Source organism: Pipistrellus hanaki (assembly GCF_964339955.1).
Source record: "Pipistrellus hanaki genome assembly, chromosome: 5".
NCBI lineage: Eukaryota > Metazoa > Chordata > Mammalia > Chiroptera > Vespertilionidae > Pipistrellus > Pipistrellus hanaki.
In genome coordinates, this window is record NC_140507.1 from 32,174,517 (window position 1) to 32,199,409 (window position 24,893).

At 54.2% G+C, this 24,893-nt stretch overlaps 1 protein-coding gene and 1 pseudogene across 2 annotated transcripts; one reads left to right on the forward strand and one right to left on the reverse strand.

The window, feature by feature from the left end:
- Window positions 1–2,090: 2,090 nt before the first annotated feature.
- Window positions 2,091–3,964, reverse strand: CSF2 (colony stimulating factor 2; the record flags this gene model as incomplete). Its single annotated transcript, XM_084883902.1, has 4 exons — window positions 2,091–2,192; window positions 2,923–3,048; window positions 3,649–3,690; window positions 3,806–3,964. The coding sequence occupies 4 exons, from the start codon at window positions 3,962–3,964 to the stop codon at window positions 2,091–2,093; spliced, it is 429 nt and encodes a 142-aa protein (XP_084740028.1).
- A 14,646-nt stretch (window positions 3,965–18,610) lies between these two features.
- LOC311622560 (V-type proton ATPase 16 kDa proteolipid subunit c-like) lies at window positions 18,611–23,487 on the forward strand (annotated as a pseudogene). The gene is made up of 2 exons: window positions 18,611–18,679; window positions 23,068–23,487. The product of its transcript is annotated as a V-type proton ATPase 16 kDa proteolipid subunit c-like (transcript).
- Window positions 23,488–24,893: the final 1,406 nt, after the last annotated feature.

Here is a 24,893-nt window from a genome sequence, read left to right on the forward strand (position 1 = left end):
GGCTCCAACCTCAGACTCAGCTTTCTCCCCAGCTTTCTCTCTCCAACAACTTTTCTTTTCATCTCTTCCCTAGGTGCCATCTGGGGTGATGGCCTTTGAAATAAGGTCCATGTGGTAGCTGCTCCTTACCTTGCTGGTGTTCTGGGGCCTTTTGAAGTAACCCTGGAAGCAGGAAAAGTTGGTCAGAAGCACAAAGGGCCTCCGAAAGCCAAGTGATGTTCGATGAAGACCCAGACTTACATTGTATGTAGTGTTGTCAGCCGAAAGGTCCTTCTGAATCTCAGCACAGACTGCCGTGTGATTGTCACGAGGCCCGCCGGTCATCTTCATCGGGATGGGGTGGCTTTCTGAGCACCAGAGCACACAAGCCAGGAGCATGAGCAGGTACATGCTGTGACTTAACAGCAATCCGAGCCCTGGGCTTGGCGACATTTCTGTGGGGAGGGATACCTATATATGTGGGTCTAAGGAAATGTTGAATCTCTTATCAGTCATCACCGCGTTAGAGAGGACCTTATCGCCAGGCAAGATGTGCTTTTCATGCATTTTATATGACCACAGCACACTTCATGGACTCTTGTCTTTGTTGAAATGCAGATTTGGTTTAAGAAATGTTATTCATGCTCACATTTTGAGTCATGAGCCTTCTGCCTGTGTGCGGGGCAGGTCTTTGGCCAGGACTGGTGCTATCTGAAGGTCTGGCCACAGCACAGAGTGGATGGGGTGAAGAGAGCGCCAGCAGGGGCTACAGGTGCACCAACCCAGCTTCCCCAGGCTCACCTGTCAGCGGGAAGGCTGGCCCTGCTCCCACCTGACACCTGGGACACACCCACTCTCTCATAGGCCACAGGAGGGACTTGGGGGAACAGGCGCAAAGCAAGTGGGGGAGGGGGAGAAGACAGCTGCTATGTTCTCGTCTCAACAGCCATGAATTTTAGGAGAAAGCACCTGATACATAACTTCATGTACCAACATTCTGACTCTCAAAGATTAAGATCACCCATTTTGGGGAAGTTCGGTAAATACACTGAGTGGCCAGATTATTATGATCTCTGAGCACATGATAATCTGGCCACTCAGTGTATATCCTATATAATAAAGGGCTAATATGCAAATTGTCCATTCGACCAGCAGGCAGGCTGGCCAATTACCCCCGGGCCAGGCTGGCCGGACCCCACCCATGCACAAATTCATGCACTGGGCCTCTAATTAATACACACACACACACACACACACACACACACACAGATTATGATGATCTGGCCACTCAGTGTATGCTGAGCACTGATCCCTGTGGTTTGGTTCCTTTTCCCTGGAACAGCTAGACTACCTGCTGGCTTAGGAGTGGTGAAGCCCTGACCGTGAGGCAGGGAGTGGCCTCTGAGGGGTACAGGTGGTTTGCCTGATGCTAGAAGGCCTGTCTAGTCATCACCCAGCCAAGCCAATCAACCCTCAAGCCTGCCCAGGAAGGAGGATGCCCCTTCTCTAGGGTAAGTTTCCCACTGACTGGGTCCCTTGGATTTTTAAGTGAACCTGGAAACCTCTCCCTAGGATGGGAGCCCCTGTGCATCCTGGGAAGCACATCCAGGAGTGCTGAATGCTGCACTCAGGCTGCTCCCCCCTCCCTTCTACTCTGACAGTGCTGTCTACAGATAATGCTTGACTGGCTGCAGGCCCCAGCCCCTGCCCCGCTCCCGGTAACCTCCCACTACCCTGTAGGGAGGGCAGCATCACTAGCGTTTGCTCATGGTGAAAACAAACTGCAAAACTGCACAGATAAGAACAGAATTTTAATAATTTATTATTATGGTAAGATATCTCGAATAAATACTAAGTAGGAGCATAAATAAATAAATAAATATTAAAATACATAAATATATAAATAAATATTAATGGTCCCTGCCAGTGTAAAAATCCTCCACCCAGATATGGGTCAGCATGGCTCAGCACAAGTCTGTGGCCCCATGGCCTGGCCCATCCTGTGGCCCCTCCAAGGTGGAGATCCTGAGTTTCGGCTCTTTGAGGGTAGGAGGGCAGCGATCTGCAAGGTAAGCTCCCAGGGCTGGCTCCTGGACTGGCCTGCCTCACTTTTAGGCTGGCTTCCAGCACTCAAGGGGGGTGGTAAGTAGAAAAGCATTCAAGTCCTCTTTGAAATTTTCGAAAGTGGTATTCTGGATTTCACAGGAAGTTTCCTTAAAGAAAAAAAAGAGAGAGAGAGAGAGAAAAAGAAAACTTGAGTCTAGGCATGAATGGGTAACATGAGGGGGAGGGAGGGGAGAGCACCAGCGTGTTTATGTGTCTCTTAGGACTCAGAGGTCAGAAGGCCCATCTCGGGCCTGCCTGCTGACTGGATCAGGTGACATGTGTCACCCGAAGTGGGGGCCAGGCACCTGCAAAATGCTGGAGGCTGGTCTGCTGGGCAGTTGGGCCACTGGCTCTTTGGTCCCAAGCCAGGACAGAGCAGCTTGGCTGAGGCTGGCTCCAAACACCCAGAAAGGGCAGGAATACACAGCTCTGTTCCCACAAGAAAGGAATGGCTGGACTTTGTACATCCGGATATGCTTCCATCCTTGCTCCCATGCAATCCAGGAACCCCACCAGGGCCCAGGGAAGGTCCCCTCCGGAGGTGGCACTTGGGCTCCGGAATTTCCTCTGTATCTTTGGCCTGACCCTGAGTTTCCTTGGGTTTGCCTCACCTCTGACAAGAACAGAGCAGCTGCCACTAGGGGGTGCTGTGAACTCTGGAGCTCCAGACTTTGAACTCCTTGAGCCTGAAATGGGCTGGGCTGCTCTAATTACAAATCTGTTAACACAGATTCCCTTTTGTGTCCCGAACAGCCACCCCCAAAGGTCTCCCCTCCGCAGTCCTCCATCCTCCAAGACCAAGACCTTCCTGTTCGGGGCGCTGACACAGGCACTCACCAGGGTAGGGGGGCAGTGCTGCCTGTAGTGGCTGGCTATCAAGGTCAAGGAGCCGTGGAGCCTGGTGAGGCTGCCCCGAAGGCCCCTCATAAACACCTCCAGGCGGGTCTGCAGGCACGTCGGCTGCTGTGGAAAACGTCCAGGCCTTGGTAAGCAGTGGCCAAGAGCCCTCCCCATCACTTCGCACTCTCATCCCCGTGTGCCCTCAGAGTAAAGCCTGGGAGGTCCCAGCTAGTCTCAGGCAGGTCCATCATATATGCTGCCCTGCCCCCCGTCCACTGTAGGCACCGATCTGACTCCACTCAGCTCAGGCCACCCTCAGCCCGCACAGCATATTCCCTTGGCCTGGCATCTCAAGAGGGTCTCAGCCCCTAGGAAAGGGGGTCACTACCTCACTTTTCAGGGGAAGGGGGGCAGGGCATCACCTGGCCCCCTCTATGCCCCTCTGTAGCCATCACAGTGAGTGGCCCGCGCCACAGTCCCTGCCTCATGACCAGCCCCTGCTTACCCACCTGTCCCGGGTGACCCCTGGCCCCTTGGATGCTAGGTGTGTGCACGGCTGCTCAGATAATAAGGCAGCTCACGGGACTGCCACAGGGGCAAGGCAGCCAGCTGCCTGGGGGGGAAATGGACCACCTTGTGAGAATCCACTTAACGTGGAGCCACCCACCCTCTCCTCCAACAGCAGAGGTCTCTGGGAAGGTGTGTCAGAGAAGAGCGTCTTACCTGAGGGTAAAACACTTCCGAGACGACTTCTACTGTCTCATCCTATAGAAAAGGAAATGCGGTGTTAGGAAGCTGGCAGGCAGGGCTCATCCAGGCCAGGGGGGCTGGCTGCAAGGTGGCCCAGGCACGAGCCTCCCTCCCTCCCTCACTCACTCACCAGCACAGCAGCAGGGTCAGTGCTCCGTCCCAGAAAGCTCAGAGCTTCTTTAATGGCTTCCCCATGTGGGGAGGGCCGGGTGACGGGGCTGGGCGGGCGGGTGGGTGCGGAGATGCTGCAAACCACAGTGCCCAGAAGCAGCAGGTTCTGCAGCCACATCCTCCTGAGGACTTTAGCCTTTCTCTCTGAATACTGGGCTCACTGGCAAAAGAGCTTTTATATGCACCGTTAGAGGAAATGATTAATGGTGACCACAAAACTCCCGGGAGGTGGGGGAACTACCTGAACTGTGGAATCTCCTGGCTCTTATCAGCTTCACATGGAAGAGGTGAGCCTTTCCACAGGTGGTCACCATCAGGGGGTTTTCATTAATGAGCCCTTCCAAGAATTCGCAGCCCACCCACCTGCCTCCCTGAGCACACTGTAGCCCTCCCTAGGGGGTCTGGCAGCCCGCTGAGCCTGCCCCTTCCGTCTGCGGGGCTCCAGGCACAGCTTGGACTTCCTGGCCTGGAGTGACCGGAGGAGTATCTGGGAGACTCTGGAGCTAGCTCCTACTCCCAAGCTCGCCATCCTGCCTGTTACCCCGAGAGGCATTTGGGCTGGCTGTGCCCAGCCTGGTGTCCATTCCAATCCCAGCCTCCCCATCACCCCCTAGAGCCCTCTCCTCTGGCCACAGTGAGAGCTTGAGTGTAAGGAGGACTCTCACTGCCCTACTCTCCGCCAGGCAGACCCCAGCCCAATTGCTCACCTCAGTTCCAGCCGAGGGCCCAGAGCAGTCGATAAGCTCTGCTCAGCCAGGGTCTTCTTCCCTACAGACCCTGTGAGCAGAGGAAACGACAACCATGTGCCTGTCCAGCCAGCGGGACTGCAGAGGGCTCCCTCACAGTGAGATCCCGTCCGACAGCCAGTCCTGGTTTATGCAGCCCACACTGAGCCCCAAAGCTGCAGAGGTGAGCTGGGGCTCTCAGCTGGGATGGGACCCTGAGTACGAACCTGGCTCCAGCACACCTGGCTGAGTGACTCTCCGCTCAGCACGGGGAGCCTCACCCCGCCGAGGTGGGCCGTACCCTCCTACCTAGTCCCTGCAGGCACCAGGAGCTTCCGGGGCTGGCGGTGGGTCGTGGCTGCATCCACACCAGGTACAGGGAACAGTGTTCTCTCTAACAAGGTCTCCCAGGCTTAATTTCCTACATGGCTTCCAGCTCGGGGGCCTCTCTGTGGAACAGGAACTGTTTCTGGAAAAGCCACAGGCTCTTGAAGGGCTGACAAGTGTTTGGTTTTCACAATGAAGTTTGGAGAGGATAGCACGAGGTCAGTTTTGTGGTTGTGTTTTTTTCCAGTTAAAGTATAGTGGGCTTGTAATATTGTATTAGTTTCAGATGCACAGCCGTGATTTGACATTTACATCCCTTAGGATGGGGTCGTAACACTAAGCCTAGTACCCGTTTGGCACCACACAAAATGATTGCGATATTCACTATATTTCCTATGCTGTACATTACATCCTGTAACTTACTTCACAACTGAAAGTTTGTACCTCTATTTCCCTTCACACTTTTCACCCACCTCCCCACCACCACCCAGGACAGGATGTATTTGTGTTTGCTGCCCACACTGAGTTTCATGGCCGTGGGCAGTGGGTCCACATGTGTACATTTCTGGGTATCTGTGTACCCATGTGGTTGGAGGTGTCTGTAAATACAGGTGCGTTGGGGGGGTGTATGTTTTATAGGTGATCATCTGTGTGAGCCCCCATGCCATGCCACTCTGATATGGAAGAAGCTCGCCACACTGGGTGTGACATTCCTGGGCCCCAGAGACTCATTTGGTCTAGACTGATGGGGTCAGACACAAGCCAGAGCAACATGTGGGACTCAATGGGCAGCCCCTGACGGCAGGTAGAACGCATGGTCTGAGTACTGCAGCCAAGAAAAGTAACTATGTGACGGGAGAGTTGCATTGGAAAGCCAGGTCTTAGTCCTCTGGACCCCGCTCGGGTTCCTGCCAGGATCTGGGGCCACCATGAGGCCAGCCCTGTCTTTCTGAGCCTGGTGGAACATCCTAGAGGGCCAGGCTGGGGTGAGAGTGTGGCATGTCTAGGCCCTGGCCCTTCCTCCTCTGAGGCCTCTGCTCAGCCCTTTCCAAGGAGCTCTGGGGGCACAAGGGGAATCAAGGATACTAGATGCCATGGAGTGGAGGTCTGTGTCTGACAGAGCCCCGGAGGCTCAGTGGTGGGGAGTGGGGTCCACAATTAGCAACTAAGCTGGTGACCAGGGAGGCAGGGAGCTGGTGTGGTCCCTCTGAGATGGAAGGTCACTTTTCTCCAGGAAATGAGCTGATAGTTAGTCAACAGATCTGTCCAATCAGCACCAGGCCCTGTTCTTGTGGGAGGTGGATGGGACTTTCCCACTGGTCCTCACATCTGGCCCCGGGGACCTCTCCATCTGGTGAGGGCGGCAGACTACAGTGGACACTCCCATTGTGTATGCAGGCTGGGCGGATGCGTGGGGGAGGGGGGGTTCAGAGCTGAGGGATCCCCTAGGAACCCACTTCTCCCAACTTGGGGGTCCAAGGGCAGCAGAGAGCTTCCCAGGAGATGCTGTCTCCCACCGCACCCTGAAAGGGCGAGCAGAGTGGGTGGGCAGGTCAGGCTGTGGGGGGGGGCGAGGACAGGGGGAAGTACTTAGGGCACAGGAAAGCGAGGGTTTAGGAGCAGATGTGGTTAAGATGAAGCAGGCTCCGGAGAGCTTTAGAAGGTGGAATTTTGATAGGACATGGTGGTGTAATGGACTCATTCACTCAGTATTTACTGAACACCTACTGGGTTCCCAACAAGGGAGGGGGATACGAAATGGTGGAAAACTGACAGGGTCCTGCCTTTATGGACCTTGTAGCCCTGTCGATGAAGGAGGGAGATTCATCTACTCACCCCCCTCCTCAAAGGTGCTTCTGGATATAAGTAAGAAGAGTTAGGCCTGGCCGGCATGGCCCAGTGGTTGAGCATCCACCAGGAGGTCACGGTTCACTTCCTGGCCAGGGCACATGCCCGGGTTGTGGGCTCCATCCCCAGTGTGTGGGGGTGTGTAGGAGGCAGGCGATCAATGATTCTCTCTCATCACTGAGGTTCTTCTCTCTCCCTCTCCCTTCCTCTCTGGAAAAAAAAAAAAGTTATATAATAAGAGTTAGAACCACTGTCTAAGTGCCTAAGTTGGGGACCCAGGGGACAAATAGCGGGTCTGCAGGGTCTAAGGGGCCATGAAAAGGGTTAGTAGTAATTCAGAGGCTGCACACCCAGGGCCAGATCTGTGTCCATGTCCATGCGGTCACTAAGGCCACAGAGGGCTCTTCGGGAAGAAGGCCGGAACAGGAGCAGGGGCCTGACAGCTGGGCGGGCAGGACCGGAAGGAGCGCGGGAGCCATCGCAGAGGTCCACGCCCACACTGTGCCGTACGGGCGCCACAGTCCGCACGCGAAGGATAGGGGCAGGCTACGGGCTTGGCGCTGAGGTTAGTGGGCAGCCACATATCCTTCTTCTGGAAAGATGACATCAGGGCTGAGGCCATTACACGGGCAGGCATTCCTAGATTGCACCGCATGGAAAGTGGCGGCGATACCATCTAGCGGGTGCACTGACTCAGGGGCCCCGTGGGACCGTGAGAGTGCGGGGGCAGGACCGCGATGGGGAGGCAGTGTGACTCCTCTTTGGCCCCCTTACACCAGGGCCAGGAGGAAACCCTCTGGAAGGGTTTTTTTTATTTTTATGAATTTTCCTCCCACAGGCTCTAGAGGAAACAGGGCCTGTGGCTACCCCAGGATCCTTATCACAAAGGAAGCCATCATAAGGGGAAGGAAGCAGGCCTGAGTGCCTTGGTTCCCGGGGGACCTCTGTACGGGCATCTCAGCCGACCTCACTCTTCCTGGGCCTGCCACCCTTCGGTGGGGTCCTGGTACTGGTGCCCTCCCAGTCCCACACGGCCAGTGGTGCAGACAGTATTTGAGCCTATATCCACCCCTGCTTCCCCAGTGTCTTCTGTTCTCTCAGGGACAGAAAACCAGGAAATGCTGGTCACCCTCCTCAGGACAGCTGTAAAGGGCGATTGCTCCAGGTGTTGGCAGAGAAGCTAGAGTGGCTGTGACTGTCCCAGGGAAGCCCAAGGCAGAGTTTCCACAGCAGAGCCTGCCACCCAGGCTTCTCTCTGCCTCAGGCTTGGGCTCTCCACCACTGATCCCTGAGTAACTCAAGAAAGTCCCTCCTCCCTGAGCCTCTACTTCCTCATCTGTCCAATGGGTCTAATTGGCACGGCCTCACCGAGGAAGCTGCTGCCTGTCTTAGGAAACTTCGTGGGGAATCCTCCCGGGGAGGAGGCAGGGCGTCCACCTTTCCTCCCCTCTCTCCGCCAGGTTGAGAGGTGTCTGAAGCCCAAACGTTTTCAGGCTCAGCTGCCCCTCGCCCCGGGCTGGGCCCAGAAAGCGTCTTTCTGGAAGGGTGTGGTGGAGTGGCGAGCTCAGCCTGCAGCCACATTCGGGTCTCTTGGGTTCCTGCCTCACCCTCTGAGGTCCCAGGGCAGGGACAGCACCACGAGTGGCTCCTCCTTCTCCGGGAGGGCGTTCAGGTCACTCCAGGCACATGAGGCAACATCTTCTGCCTTCGTGCTAGCAGCTCCAGGCAGACCCTTCCCACATCGCCTCTGCCTAGGTCCCCAGAGGCGCACCTCCAAAAGGCCAGGCTGTAAGACCAAACCCCCGTTCGGGTCCTGCTCACCGAGTATCCGCAGACCCTGGGACCGGTCTGGGAGGATCGGAGGGTGATTGACTCCCAACCCGTGTGGACTCGGCGTCCATGCAACCAAGCCTCCAGGAAGCCCTACTACGTGCCCCACCTCACAGCACCCTGCGTTCCGAGCTCACATCTGGCGGTCACTTGAAGGAGGGGACCGGGAGGACAGGGCCACAACTCATATACACAGTGTTAAGGGCACCACCCAGGATGTGCACCTGGAAGGCACAGCCAGGGGGAGCGGTCAGGAAACGAGAGAGACCCGATATAAGAGAAAGCCACGAGGAAACTCATTGACTGTGTGGGCTTGCGGCAGGAGGTGAGGGAGGAATCTGACGGTGAGGCCGTTTGCTGTGATGGGGAGGCCCAAGATGGCCCGGGATTAGGGAAGTCAGTCCAGACTGGGCTGGACGCGGCCAGCTTGGGAGGCCTCGGGACCTCCAGGAAGACAGATGTGGGACGTGGGCCCAGAGGTCATGTTTCGATTCCTCATCAGGGCAAATGCCCAGGCTGCAGGCTCTATGCCTGGTGAGAGGTGTGTAGGAGGCAGCTGATCAATTTTCTCTCATCATTGATGTTTTTTTTTAAAATATATTTTATTGATTTTTTACAGAGAGGAAGGGAGAGAGAGAGAGAGAGCTAGAAACATCGATGAGAGAGAAACATCAACCAGCTGCCTCCTGCACAGCCCCCACCAGGGATGTGCCCACAACCAATGTACATGCCCCTGCCCGGAATCGAACCTGGGACCCCTCAGTCCACAGACCGACGCTCTACCACTGAGCCAAACCGGCTTCGGCATCATTGATGTTTTTAACCCTCTCTCCTTCTCCCTGATATCAACAAAAACATTTTAAGATAAGTTAAAAGAGGGGGAAAATCATTAGACCAGAAGCCTTTACAACCCAGAGCCCTGCAGGTGCTGTCCCTGCCTCTGTCGGACTGGAGTCCCGGCCAAGGTGCCTCCCTTGGGAGCCGATAGGCCAGAATTAAGGTTGCAGATGTGGGTTTTCCGCTCTGGGCGGGATGGGCGGTTCTGGAACGAGCTTCCTTCAGGACTTTCTGAAGTGCCAGGCTCCCTCGAGCTCTCCCTGGGGCTCTGTTCGGTGGGCACATCTCTTCCTTCAGACGGCCTGGAGGCCACCTCTGTCCCCTGTCATGCACCTCTGCCTCCGGGCAGAGCCACCGCCTTCTCCCAGCATCTCCTCCGAGGCCTCCAGCCCCTCCGGGGGACCGTCACTCAGGCTGAGGGCCCAGCAGGGGTGATAGAGGTGACTATGCACTGGGGGTTTGTGAGGAAAGGTGGTCCACAAAGTGTCTCTGGGTGGCTGGAGGGGTCCTTGGGGATCTCTTCTTCCAGCCCAGGGCAACCCACTCACGTCTCTCTCCCCCAGCACAAACGCATTCCCACTCTCCCAGCCGTGTCCCAGTAGGGGTGTGCCCAGACCCTTGTGTAGCTTCCTGGGGGCACAGCAGCCCCCTTTGTGATGAATGCAGGTTTGGGGGTGATAGGCCTGCCTCCAAGCCTGCCCACTCCTCACTGCACGTGACTCTCGCCTCTGAGCCCCAGTCGGCTCATCTCCACACAGAGGTGGCTTTGTGGGTTGTTGGGGAGCTCTGGTCACACATTTTGGCTGACTGGGTGCTGTACCCACCCCTACCCCCCAGCCTCAGACTCCCTGTCAATAAGAGAAGGGAGAGATTGCTGGGGGCTGGACCAGTCTCCAAAGCTGTCCTGGACCCTGGAGATGATGGTGAATTTGGGTTCCCTGATGGGGGCTCCCTGTGCACGCCTCTCCCCAGTAGCCAGCACCTCCCACACCCAGCCGCAAGAGACAAACCCCGCAGGGCAGCCTGGATGAGCTAAGGTCGGCTGACTAAGAAATGAGTCAGTCACGTGGATTTTCCTGGAAAGAGCCAACTGAGGCTACCAGGCCAGGGGACTCCTGTCCTGGCTGGAAGCAGCAAGTAACCACGGAGTCCAGCCCTCAGCCTGAGGAGAACAGGGGGAAGCGGGTGTGTTCACAGCCCCTCCGAGGGGCAGCAGTGGCTGTCCACTGTTTATTATCCATGCTCAGGAGGCCCGGTCTGGCCCACAGGGAGGGGGGCAGAGTCTGTGGAAAGAGGTGGAAGATCACCCACCGCCATCACCTGGGTAGGCCCTCACTCCCAGCGCTCTGAGTCCATAGCCCACTCCCCGCTCCCAGGTGCTCCTACAACTCTGGGCTGTGCCTGTCCCTCGGATCTGGTCTGTGCCTGTCCCTCGGAACCTGCCCTGGCCATGCCTTCCCTCCCTCCAGGGGCCCCCTCCCCACGCCGCTCTGACACAAGCCCCCTCAGGGTGCACATCGTCAGTGTCACAGCCTGCTGTTCCTGGCTGCTCCTGGGTGGGCTCTGGCCCAGCCCCCATGTCCTCCAGGACAGGGCAGAGCAAGACAGTCCCCAGTGTCAGCTGGCAGAAGCCCCAGGGGCAGCGGGGGATGGGGGAGGGTGTCTCTCTGCAAAGGTGAGAGGCCTCAGACCAGGATGCCTTGGGCGCCCAGGAGCAGGGAGTGCTCCTGGAAGGGAAGCCAGGTGTCAGTGTCAGCCAAGGCTGGAGGGAGAAGCTGAGCCTGGGCCTTTGAGAAGGTGGGAGGGAGGAGGCCTTGACTGCAGGCAAGGCAGGTGATGGCTATGAGACTGTGGTCCCTCTCATAAGCCCCATGCGGGGTGGGGTGGGGCCAGCTGGGGATCTAAGCCCCAGGGTGGGGGGTGGGGACTGTGCTGGGCGGGGGGAGGGACACATGGCCTGTAGAGGAATTTGATGATGAATGTATGGTGGTTTGGTAAGTGGGGGATGGAGCTGAGGCACGGAGGCTGGGCTGCTGTCCTTAGGGCTGGAGCCAGGAGTCTGTGGAGCCAGCAGGTACCGCTGGATCCAATCCAGGGGAGATGCCAGGTGGGCCGTGGGCCAGACCTAAAGGCTCCTCAGCCTCAGTGGGCATTGGCCAAAGCACTGTGGTTTAAGGATTCAGAGGCTCTGGAGTTAGACTTCCTTAATTTCTTTGTGCCTCAGTTTCTCTGTATGTAAAATGGGGCAATAATAGATTTCAGCGGTTCATTGAGAGGATTCTCTGAGTCTCTCCTCCGCTCAGCAGAGCAACAGCAATTTTGCCTGATACATCTTCACCTCCATTAGCCTGACCTAAAATTTCCAAGAGGAAATTGAGGCCCTGGCTCCCAATGACAATGCACTCAACCCTCCACTCTGATCCACAGTGTCTCTGCCTCTCCCACGCTCCCTTTGTGGGCCCAGGAATCCTTTCCTGCTCGGCTGGGCCCTCTTTCCTCCGGCATCTTTCTCCTTCTCCCCGGCTCCTTCCTGTGGGCTTTAAACACAACCATCCTATCCCTGTTTCCCCCAAAATAAGACAGTGTCTTATATTAATTTTTGCTCCCAAAGATGCGATAGGTCTTATTTTCAGGGGATGTCTTATGTTTCCATGAAGAAGAATACGGTACACATTTATTGTTAAATGAAAATAAAAGAAATTTATTACCTGAATACGGTACGGTAGTACAGTAGTTGTCAACACAAACCAGACAAACTGTGAATCCTACAGTATCAAGAATTTACTCATTTATTCAATGACAATCATGTCATCATCTTCTGGAACATCATCATAACAATCCAATTCCTGAATTTCCTGGTGAATTTCTTGTGACTCCATTTCTTTCAGAATCAGTGGACCAAATCTCTCATGTTTAGCCTAGGGGGGCCTTATTTTCGGGGGGGATGCCTTATATTTCACTCAGAAGGAATCCTGTAAGTAGGTCTTATTTTCGGAGGATGTCTTATTTTCGGGGAAACATGGTATCCCTGATATGGCCCCACCCTACCTCCAGGTCTCCACAGCCGCCAGGCGGGACGAGGGAGGGAGAAATTGGGGAGGGAACATGTCTGAATCCAAAGCTGCCTCTGACCCAGGGTGGCGGGCCTCTTGGAGCAAAGGCAGTGGCCTGGGGCGCTCTGGGGGCCTGCCTCTCCCGGCACCCACACGCGGGTCCTATAAACCAGTGTTTTTCAGCCTTTTTTGGGCAAAGGCACACTTGTTTCATGAAAAAAATCACGAGGCACACCACCATTAGAAAATGTTAAAAAATTTAACTCTGTGCCTATATTGACTATATATAAAGAAATTCTCTTGAATAGGAATCAAATAAACACAAAGAAAGTATTTTATAATCACTTTATTATGAAATATTAAGTAAACAAAATAGTGAAAAATTATAAAATTCTTGTCTTGTCTGCACCTACGGCACACCAGGCAACATCTCGCGGCACACTAGTGTGCCGCGGAACAGCGGTTGAAAAACGCTGCTATAAACTGCCTCAACTCTCCTAAGCCCCCCCTTGCCCTGAACTCTTAGACTTCCACATCCTGGCCCCCCGTGTCATCTGCTGGCACCCTTCTCTGCGCCTCTCTCCGCCTGACACACTCCTCCTCCTCCTTTGTGCATCACCTCCTGTGGGAAGCACCTCTGACGAGACCCAGGGCCCTCAGCCTCCACCTTGTTTATAACGGCCTCCACCACACTGCGCTGGGCCAGCTGGACAAGTGCCCGGCCTGAGTAAGCCGTGGAGGATCCATGGGTGTTTGCTCAACTGAGTCAAGTGTGGATTCGAGGCCAGGGAGGGAGGGCAGAGCCCCTCCTGGAGCAGGCGGCTTCACAGGGAGGTACGGGCTGGGCTGGCCGTGCCTCTCCGTCCTCCGCTCCTCAGGCCTTCCTCCCTGGCACTTTCTCTTTGCTCTGCTTGTCTGCATGTCTACGTTTTTCTTTTCAGTTAAAGAGCATATATGCTCTCTCATATTTTCCTCCCAGCGAAAAACTAATATTTTCACAGCTAAAATGAGAAGTAAAATTCCTGGTTGAGGCAATCTACTCTTCTGCTGGAGTGGGAGGAGGGAACTTTGGCCCTCAGCCTGCCCTCCTCTGGGCCGTGAGGCTCTGCTGTCCCCTTGTGGCCACTGGGCTTATGTACCTGGAGCCAAGGACAGCCTGGGTAGGCTTGGAGGAAAGATGTGAAACTGATAGACCTGCAGGGGGAGTCATCAGCCCTCCCAGACTGATGACTGAACAGCCGCAGCTGGGTTGTGCTGGCCCCAGGAGAGTCTGAGGTTTGGGGTGAGCCCTCATAGCCAACCCCATGTTCATCCCCATCCAACGTGGATGGACTGGACTGCTCCATAGGAAAGGCAATGAGAGCCCCAGAGCATCTGAAAAGGCCCACCCGCCTCTCAAGCATGTCCTCTCCACCATCACCCCCACTCCTCCTGCGGTGGGTCCTGCGGGCGCTGATCTCTCTCCCACACCTCTGGTCTCCCCGCCCCAGGCCTGGGTCTGACCTGACCCCTTACCGCCTCCTGCAGTCATCGGTCACTGACACAGGGCTTGGGGCTGAGGGATGCGGGAGGGAGAGAGACTGCGGGAGAGTGGTAGGCTCCTCCCAGAATCCCCCACCACAGGTCTCCCTTTGTTCCACGAATGCTCTCAGCCTCTTTCGGTCTCCAGATCCCTGCGCTGGCTGCTGTTCCCTCTGTCCTCCCTAGTTGCCACGTGGCTGGCACTTTCTTGTTATTCAGGTTTCAAACCCAGGCTCCAGCACAGACGGGGGACCCAGACACGCAACACCACTCTCTCCTGCGGTCACCGCTCCCAACACAGGCCTGAAACCAAGGAGTTGCTCTCCTCTCTTCCCTCCCCTCACCCCTCAGATCTTACCAATTCCACCATCTAAACCTCCGAAGGCCTTGCCAGACCGCTCAGTCGAAAGCGGCCTCCCCGGACCCCTCCCACGTCCCCAGCGTCCGCGCAGGGCCTGACACAGGCGCTCAGCCAATGTTTGCTGAATGTGTGAACTGCACGTCAGGAAAGAAATGCAATTCGTCCAGCCCGGGCAGTGGACAACCCAGCGGTAGGCAGCGTGCGAGTTGGTCTCTGAAGTAGGACCTTCACCATTCGAGTCAGGATGGAGGGCATGCGAGGCGGAGGGGACAGTGTGGGGGAAGGGCTAGAGGTAGGAAACAGGTGTGTGGTTCATTTAGGAAGCCACGGGGTGTCTGTTGGCCTGGAGGGGATGGGTCGCGGTGGGAGTAAGGAAGGAGAAGCACACGTGGAAGCTGGCCTCCGATGCTTTCCTAAGGAGAAGGAAAGGTCCAGACCCGGAGGACTGGAAAATTAAGAATGAAGCCAACCTGGTTAGATTTGCATTTTCTAAAACTGATTGCCAGGGTGTGGGTTCTGGGCCCCATCTGGTGGCAGTGAGGCCTGGGGGGCGGGGTGGGGCAGAGGGAGGGTGGGGAAAGTGCCGAAGTTACCAGGCAAGAGAGCACCTAAGAGCTGAGTCAAACTGAGACCCGGGCAACAAAGTAGTTGTTCACAGTGTGGTTTATTTTCACAGATGTATAGAAACTGGTTCAAAACCTGAGGTACAAAAGATCATGTCCCCAGCGCCCCTCCTGATTTGTTCGGAAGGAGCAGGGCATGGCTCCTCTGCTAAAATAAATACAACTCACATTTTACAGTAATAAATAAATGAACACATAAATAGTCTCAATAGGATAAATATGATAACATAATTGCAACATAAATTAGATAAATAACAATTCATCGGACTTTGCTGGAGAAAATAAAACCCTCTGGTCCTGCACCGTGGGAGAGACGTCTCAGAGTCTTCAGACGTTTTGCTGCTTGGGACGTCCCAGGTTCCTATAGCGAGAAGGCCCAGAGGGATCTGGATTCTAGTAACCGCACTACTGCTTAAGGGCATTCAGATACTCATTCAGTTTCCTCCAGAAATCTCCCCAGTTCCCCGTCTTGATACTGATCGGGTCTACTTCCTGTGGAGATATCGGAAAGGTGGTATTAGATGAGGCTGGGTGGCAAGACAGGTGACAGGCTGAGGGTCCGGTGGTGCCTGGTGGCACCACTTGCAGGGGCGTCACAGGGGGCAGCTTACCGTGGACGTGGGGGTGGGCAGGCGAGTCTTGAATTTCTGTGGAAGAGACCGAAGCAGACCGTCAGAGCCTCTCCTGGGGACGGGGCAGGCCCTGGAGAGGTTCCTCAGAGGAAGGACCGGGCCGAGCGGGAGCCCAAAGCCCTCGACAGCTTCACCTACCTCAAGAAGTGCCATGATCTTGCCTCCCCTGTCTGCAAAGTGTTGGGCAGCATCCAGGAATCTATCCAGATTTGGCTTCAGAAAGCTATCATTCTAAGGGGACCAAGAATACGTGTAAGAGGGGGACCTTGGGGAGTGTCCTTCCCATGACCAGGCTGAAGTCCCCCCCCATTTTCCAGGACTCCTTCAGGGACCCCCTTGGACAATGCCCTCCTCATCCCCTTCTCACCAGGCCATGCCCCAGAGGACACGGGCCTGGGTGTGTGAGCACGGCCCAGGCAAGGCCCACTCGCCTCCCACCGGAGCCCCTGTCTCCCTGCGAGCTGCACAGAGGGCCCCGGGGAGAAAGCGCCGGCCAAGGGACTTTCTTGCAGCCAGCAGGGTAAATGCCCCGACTGCATTAAGGGCTCTGAGGAACCGGGAAGAAAATCCAGTCTCCCCCCCCCCCCCCCCCCCCGCCCCATCATGGAACTGGGAGTGCCTGGAGGGAACTGCAGGCGGCCAATAAACTCAGCAGAGGTTTGACACCCCGTGCACTCAAGATGACATAGTTCCCATTTAGCAGAAATAATTGTGAATGATGATACCCACGGCTGGTCAGCGTGGAAAGCAGAACTCGGCTTTTTAAGGGAAAGGAAAGAAGCAGGCATTTTCGGGGGTGGGGTGGGGTTGGGGGTTCAGTCTGCCAGCCCAGGGGCTGCCCCCTGAAAGCTGAGCTTACGGCCTCTGGGTTTATTCGCCTGCCGTTTGCTGCCTTTTCGTTTTGTGATGAAAACAGAAACTTGTTAGCACCACAGCCATGGCTGGGGAAATGTCCTGGTCCCCTGATCTGGGCCATTTAACTCACAGCCACCCCACCGAGCTGGGTGCTGCTAACCCTGTCGACAGACGGAAAAACTGAGATTTGGCAAAGCGGTGTGGCATGTCTGAGGCCACCCAGGCAGCAGTGCACCGAGCGTGGGGCTGAGCTCTTACCCTCAGGATGAATTTCTCATTGAAGCTCAAGCGGTCCTGTGGGGGAGAGAGGGGGGGGGGGGGGCCATGAGTCCCGTTGGCCTGAGCACTGCCAGCCCTTCCCTGCCCCACGCCAGCCTCTCCCGCTCCTCACTGGTGAAGGCACCGGCGGCTCGTTGAGGATGGCCTCGATTTCGTTGATCAGCGGGGAGTAGTCAGTCCGTACGGGCTGCCCCTGGGCCCGAGGGGCGTGGAGCGCGAGCAGGAGCAGGCAGAGGGGCAGGGCGGGGAGGCCGCTCATCTTCGGGCTGGCAGGCCGCATTCTGTCTTGTCCCGGTCCTTCGGTCCTTCGGTCCTTCGTGCTGTTCTGAAGTGCTCGAGGCGGCCTCCTGCCTTTTATAGGCAGCCCCAGCGTGCCAACCACAGCGGTGAAGGGGCGGCATTCGGAAGAATCTTTTATCTTGCATGGAACCTCCGTCGCCAAACCACAGACTTATTCATCACTTTCTAGTACTTGAGATCGGTGAAACTTGGAAAACATGTACCAGAAGGGTATCTCCTCATCTTGTCAGTGAGAAGAAGAGACTGGCTGATTGCGGGAAGACGATGGACCTCTCTGACAGGTCAGGGACATCTGACGCTGAGCTTCCGACACAGCCATCCGCTGGACAGCGGCCCCCTCCATGGCACGACGGCCTGGTCCGGCACCCTGCCACACGGCTGACCGTCCGCCTGTGAGCTGGTCCCCTGAGAAGCACACCTCTTGACACCCCTCCCAGCTCGGAGTGACTGGGGGTAAAGCCCTCCGAGGGTTGCCTCATGGGCCTTGGGCAGCTTCTCCTTGACACTTTCTGCGTGGCAGGTGGAACTCAGGCCCCAGACACCCATTCTTTTATTGGTTCCGTAGCAGCCCGGCCCAGCTCTGCCCTGTGCGGTGGGACCTCAGCCCCTCCTGGAGGGCTGGCTGCAGGTGCTGGCATGCCCCCTGGTAGCACGGAGGAGCTTGGCGCAGGGGCCTAAGCGTAGGGATTCTCGAAGAAACTGTCACAGGGGAGAGGGCTGGCCTGCGGAGGTTTAGATGGTGGAACTGGTAAGATCTGAGGGGTGAGGGGAGGGAAGAGAGGAGGGCAACTCCTTGGTTCAGGCCTGTGTTGGGAGCGGTGACCGCAGGAGAGGGTGGTGTTGAGTGTCTGGGTCCCCCGTCTGTGCTGGAGCCTGGGTTTGGCAGATGCAAGCCCAATGGGAAGGGTTTGCAGATCAGGGAAGAGGGCAGGGACTGACCCTGGGGGAGGCTACAAAGGACCAAAGAGACAGTAGCCAGAGAGAAAATAGGAAAACGAGGTGGGTGGGGGCCCCTGCCCATTGGGGCTGTCAGGCCCAGACAAAGATCCAGTGGTAAAGGGGTGCGGGTGACAGGGGGTGGGGAAGAGTTCTGTGAGATGACTAGGCCTGGCTGAGGGTAAGAAGAACGGATGGAAAAATCGGGGGTCGGAGAGGTTGTGACGCCATCAGTGTGGGGAGATGGGGGCAGGTTATGCTGAGGAAGGGGAATTTGGGTGTTTCGGGCTTCTGAGCAGGATCTCATCTGGTAAGACAAGGATCAGGATGTGGCTGCAGAGGGGTAAGTGAAGAGGCTGGGACACAAGTGCTGTGAGAACAATGCCTCTAGCCCCATGGTGGGCAAACTGCGGCTCACGAGCCACATGCGGCTCTTTGGCCCCTTGAGTGTGGCTCTTCCACAAAATACCACGGCCGGGGCGAATCTATTTTGAAGAAGTAGTGTTAGAAGAAGTATAAGTTTAAAAAATGTGGCTCTCAAAAGAAATTTCAATTGCTGTACTGTTAATATTTGGCTCTCTTGACTAATGAGTTTGCCGACCACTGTCCTAGCTGAATACACAGCTACTAGCTCAGCATGGACCAGGCCCTGGGCTCCAAGATCTGGACCCAGAGCATCCTCAGAAGCAAGTGGAGTGTCTCAAAGGCATGTGTGAAATGAGGCCACATGTGGAAAGCCTTAGGACTAGGTACCCTGGAAGGCACAATTCATTCAACAAAATGTTTTTAAAAATCTATTTTTATTGATTTCAGAGAGGAAGGGGGGAGAGAGAGAGAAATATCAATGTGAGAGAGAATTGTTGATCAGCTGCCTCCTGCGCATCCCCCAATGAGGATCGAGCCCACAACACAGGCATGTGCCCGGACTGGAAACCCAACTGTGACCTCCTGGTTCATAGGTCCACGCTCAAGCACGGAACCCTGCTGGTCCTGCCAGGCTCAACAAACCTTTATAAGCACTTGCTGTGTATAGGCACCATGAGTAAAACAGATACGCCCCTTTGCTTAGGAAACACAGTCTTATGGGGAAAGAAACCAAAAGCCTGCTACTCCCATCTGGGATCGCAGACCTGAGGTCTTAGCCCAGGCTTTCTGATGAAAAATTGCATTTTGACAAGGTGATCACATGACATTTAAGACATCCTGATTGAAAAACTCAGCTTGGGCAGTTGGGGGTCTGGGCCCCAGAGACACAGCACTTGTTGACTACTCAACTGTGATTCAATGTTACCTTCTATATTCAAGTTCTGGGAATCTGTGTACCAAACGGAAAAAAAAAAAAAAAGAAAAAGAAAAAGAAAAAGTGATTTCTTATAAAAAAAAAAAAAACCTCTATTTTTAAATTTATTTTTTGTTTATTTGTAAATAGGCTTTTGAGGGTATTGTAAAGCCCAGTGAGTTTTGAAGTGATGAAGGCTGAATGTGCCTGCAAACATTTCTCTAGAAGCCCTGACCTGGTGCTGCAGTGCAGCAGAGAGAAACCCTGCAGATCTTGATGTTTGTAGGAGAAGGAAGTTTAGGCTTCGGTTTAGGAGCACTGGAAACACTGGGGTTGTCAGCCAGGGAGGAGTGTAGTCCCTTGAAGGTTTGGGTCCAGGAAGCCCAGTCTCACTACTGTGGGGAGGAAGGCTGGGGAGAGGCAGGACAGTAGGGTGGCCAGTGAGGGACGGTGGAGTTCTCTGGGCCATAGATGGTAAGAAGGCTGGACTGGGTTGATCCTGGTGGGGATGGAGAGCTAGATGAAGGTACAGACTCTAGAAGCTAGAGTGGCACTTAGTCAATGGCAGGCACTCAGTTCTTTCCATGGGTTAACTCATTTAATCCTCCTAACGAGCCTATGAGTCAGGTACTATTATTGTTCCCATTTTACGTATGAGAAAACTGAGGTTCAGGGAGGCCTCCCCCACAGGTCACAGAGTTGCCCAAACATGGAAGTGCTTTAACCTCTCAGTGACAGCGGGCAGTACGGGCAGCGGCAGCAGCAGCAGCAGCAGCAGTTGTGTCAGCCCAGCCCAGAGAGAACGTCCTTGCAGGCTGGGCTGATAGCAATGAGGAAGGAAAATGAGCTGAGGGTGCCCAGCCCTGGGCAGGCATGAGAGAGGCCCTGCTGGGCTGGGCCAGGAAAGCCCACTCAGGACTGCTGCCTGGGTCAGCCAAAGCCCACTCTGTCTGTAGGAAAGAGACCCTGTGGGTCCCAGGGTGAGTCTCTGTAGGATCTCTGTAGGCTTGGCTGTGTCCCACCTGTGGCCTGGATCCACTCAGAGTGGGATATCCAAGGTCCTGGCCCTTGGGGCCCCTTCCGATCGGAGGCCCAAGCTGGATCTCTCCCTCAGGCCCGGCAGAGTTTGCTGGGGTGCCTACCACCAGCAGGGACCCAGACCTCAGTCATCATGACGAACTTCCCTGCCACCCTGTCATGTGCCAGATTTAGTCTCCCCATGATCTGTCACGCTTCCGCTGGTGGCCCTGACCACACTGCCTGGTTTTGTCAGTGAAGAAGGCAGATCAGGGGTCCTAGCCAGCCAAACAGTGTCATTAGGTGTCACATGTGCACCTAGGCAGAGAGCTCAGGAAAAAGCCACCTTGGTGGGCCCCGATGAAGAGGCCTGGCTTCCTGCTCCATCAGCTCTGTCCTCCTTCCCAGGGCCTGTACAGCCTTGGCCCGTGCACCCTCAGCTTTCCATCCCACACTGCAGGGACGTGGCCTCCTGGGGGCCCATCTGTGCAGAGTGGAGCTCCTCCCTAAGTCCAGTCTACTAGAGAAGGCAGGTGGAGAGTCACAGCATAGAACGATAAGCCTGGGGGAGAGGGGTGCCCAGAAGTGAAATCAATAGTCAGCCCGGACTATCGGGAAAGACGGAAAGAAAGGGCAGCTGAGACCTGGAGGATGGTCTGGAGCCAGGAATGTCACAGAGGAAGTGCTCCCAAGCAGAGTTGGGATTTGGGATACAAATCTTCTGTCTGTTGATCTCCAGCCTGCTGGTTACAGCTCTGATACTGGGGTAACTGGGGACAGCCATGCTACTCTTATTGTTATTAATAAATGTGTGGCCATATGGTGCCCGACACCCTCCTGATGCCTACTTGGAACACAAAGATTTGGGGCGTGCATTCCTGTTGTGTTCACTGTATTTGTCTCAGACAAAGCCAGGAGCAGGGGAGGGACAGGCAAAGAAGCCGCCTGAAAACCGAGGTGACAATCTTCGGACTTAACACAGTGTTCTAGGCTCATATGGAATACTCTTCTAAAAGGTTGAGACTTCACACAGGTTATTACTGGCAGCCACGTGGATGACACTGCCAGGTAAAATCCTGTCTGCTTCGCAGGCGGGGAGGGGGAGACCACCACGGGTGGGCGGCAGGGGGTCAGAGCTGTGCAGGGGATGACAGGAACAGACCCTGGTGGGCCAGAGGCACAGGCAGGGCCTGCTGAGCTGAGTCAGGCAGTCCTCTCCCCAAGCCCACTCTGTCTGGGGGGCAGAGGCTCTCATCTCCCTTGGTAAGGGAGGTAAGACCATATGAGAATGTTCTTCAAGTTTTACTGTTTTTTTTAAAATATGTTTTTTGTTGAGAGAGAGGAAGGGAGAGAGAGAGAGATAGAAACATTGATGAGATAGAAATATTAATGTTGATTGGCTGCCTCCTGCATGCCCCCAGCTTGGAACCAAGCCCACACACGCAGGGCTAATTTTAGCTATCTTGAGTTCCAGGCAGTGATGAATACGTTATGTGTTTGTATGCAGATTGGGTATATGAAAAATTTACAACCAGATCCCCCTGTGACTACTACAGAAAGTGGTCACAGGGGGATCTGATTGTAAATCCCTAACTGGGCCGATCATGTGGACAGTCATGTAACTCTTCTAGTGAAAGATTGATCTTTGCCATAAACCACCCTGTTCCTCGTTCTTGTGCATTTAGGTTAACACACTTTTGAAATTAGTATAACCACCCACAAGAGAGCACATAATCTTGTTAGCTATCCTGTAATCCAATCCCCATCTGGCTTTCTCCCACCTCCATGTAACCTTCCTTCTGGTCCCTTCTTAACTTCAAGTGAATAAAATAAATTGCAGTTTGGCCAGTGTGGCTCAGTAGTTGAGCATCAACCTTTGAGTCAGGAGATCACCATTCAATTCTTAGTCAGGGCACATGCCTGGGTTGTGGGCTTAATCCCCAGTTGTGGGTATGCAGGAGGCAGCCAAACAATGATTCTCCTCATTAATGTTTCTATCCCTTGCTCCCTCTCCCTTGCTCTCTGAAATCAATCAATCAATCAATCAATCAACAGACACACACACACACACACACACACATACACACACACAGGATAGCCTTCGCCACTGTCTGATCGCTGGCCTCACACTCTCTGCCCACTGCTTGCCCACCTCGCTCAGCTAGTTCTCACCCCCACCTCAGCCTGCTGAGCTCACCCCCTCCCTACCCACAGACATGTCTGAGGTTAAGAGCGTTGGCCCCTTACCATAATAGCAGTCAGCAGCTGTGTACCACTGCAGGTTGCCCAGGACCAAACCAGAGAGAGTTGGACCTCCATTACCACCATTCACCCACCACCCAGAACTGAAATATCAGTGCTGACATGTACACATAAGGAACTGTTTGACATTGAAAGTGGGTCTCAAAAGAACTGGTGGCCCAGAAAGAAACTCTACAGACTGATTCATATGCCTTTCAGCATAACGATTATTGCTTGTCTTATTTTTTATTCTTACAAGTATATTTCCAGTAGGACATGATCTCACTCGTCTAGGGGAAATGGTGCACAACATAGACTGATGAACAAGAACAGACCCAGAGATAAGGAGCCATGGGTCAGACGGTTGGACCTCAAAGGGAGGGTGGGGATAAAAGGGAGAGATCAACCAAAGGACTTACGTGCACACATACGAGCCTAACCAGTGGTCAAGGACAATAGGGGGGGTGGGGGAATGGGGGGGATTGGAATATGGGGTTGAGGACAAATATGTGATACCTTAATCAATAAAGAAATAAATTAAAAAAAAAAAAAAAAAGAGCATTGGCCCCGAGAATGTCTCCTTTTTCGTTATCATGTGTGCCTTGGCTGCAATGGTGTTCAGCTCCTTGGGTGTGGCTTTGGTACCACCAAGAGTGACACCAACACCGTGGCCATGTCCATCATGCGACCAGACCTGATCATGGAGTCCATTATCCCAGGGGTTAATTGCCATCTGTGGCCTGGTGGTGGCAGTCCTTATCGCCAACTCCCTGAAAGCCTATGGGCACTTCCTCCAAATGCATGCTGGACTGAGTGTGGGTCTCAGTGGGCTGGCAGTTGTCATGGGCATTGTGGGGGACACTGGCATGCAGCCCCTACTATTCGTGGGCATGATCTTGATCCTCATTTTTGTTGAGGTGCTGAGTCTCTACGGTCTCTATGATCTCATCGTCGCCCTCATCCTCTCCACAAAGTAGCCCCTCTCTAACCAGCCTCAGAATATGCTGTAAAAACCACCCTCTCCTCATTCCAGAATGAACAGCCTGACACACATGCACCGGGCAACTGCCCCCCTCACCCTCCAAGTAGTTGGTCTTGTAAATGGGCTCAGTGTCTAGTGCTCATCATCTGTTACCCCACACCGATGTTAATTCTCATCCGAGGATATTTTTCCATTGGTTTTTAGAGACAGTGGAAGGGAGGGGGAGAGACAAAGAGAAACATCAACCTGAAAGAGACACATCACATCGGTTGGTTGCCTCCTACACATGGGGCCAGGGATCAAGCCTGCAAATGAAGTCACGCCCTTGAGTAGAATTGAACCCACGACCCTTCAGTCTGATGCTCTCTTCAGTGGCCAAACCAGCTAGGGCTAAAAATAAAAACATATTAAAAATAATATTGTGAAAAAATTTGTAATAATATGTATGATGCTAGGTAGGTACTGGGAAATATCACCGAATCACTTTGTAAAGTATATGATTGTGTAACTACTATGTGGTACACCTGAAACTAATACAAAATAATATTGAATATAAAATAATTAGGAAAAATAAAAAGTTAAAAAATTTTTTAAATACAAAAAAAAGAGGCTATAATGGTAAGTTTGATTATATCAATATTTGGTACCCCAAACAAAAACGGAAAGATCGCCAGTATATACATAATAAACAGTAAACAAAAAAATCGGGCCTGCATGTCTTCTCAGTAGAGCCTGAGACTCTTCTGACATTTCCCATCGTCTGGATCTCTCAGTGTGGCTACAAGGTCCTCAGAGCACCAGTGTAAGGGTCCTCTCAACCCTGATCCCTCATCCTTCTCCAGCCTGGGGGCCCTTAGCTCCTTACTGACCTAGTGAATTTCTCTTCATCTTGAGGGTCATTTCATGGTCACTCTTCTGTGTGGCCATCCCAGCCTCCTCAATTACCCAGAGGTCAGTGCCTGCCCTCCCTCCCCCCGAATGTCCCTGCTATGTCTGTTATCTCTGTTTATGAGACTATGTGTACCAGATCCAGAAGTTTCCATGGTGAGAAACTTGGCAGCTTCTTCCCTGTGCCCTAGGAGTCCCAGGTGGGTGATAAGGCACTGAATGGCCTGGCAGTCTTAGAGAATAAACCTTCTGGGCTCAGACACCAGGCAGGAAGGTAGCAGACAGGAGGAAGCCCCATGTGAAGATAGCTCTAGTGGATATAGACCTATTGCTCATAGCAGGAACTGGCACAGCCAGCCCCAGGTTCTCCTTGCATATTATTCTCTTTATGTTTGACATTTGGGGACCTCAGCTATGTAGATTTATTTAGATCTCCATGGAGCATTCTTAGGGTGGGAGGAAGAGAGGCTGGTGGAAAAGGTAGTGGTTCTCCCATCTTGCCAAACCCTCTTC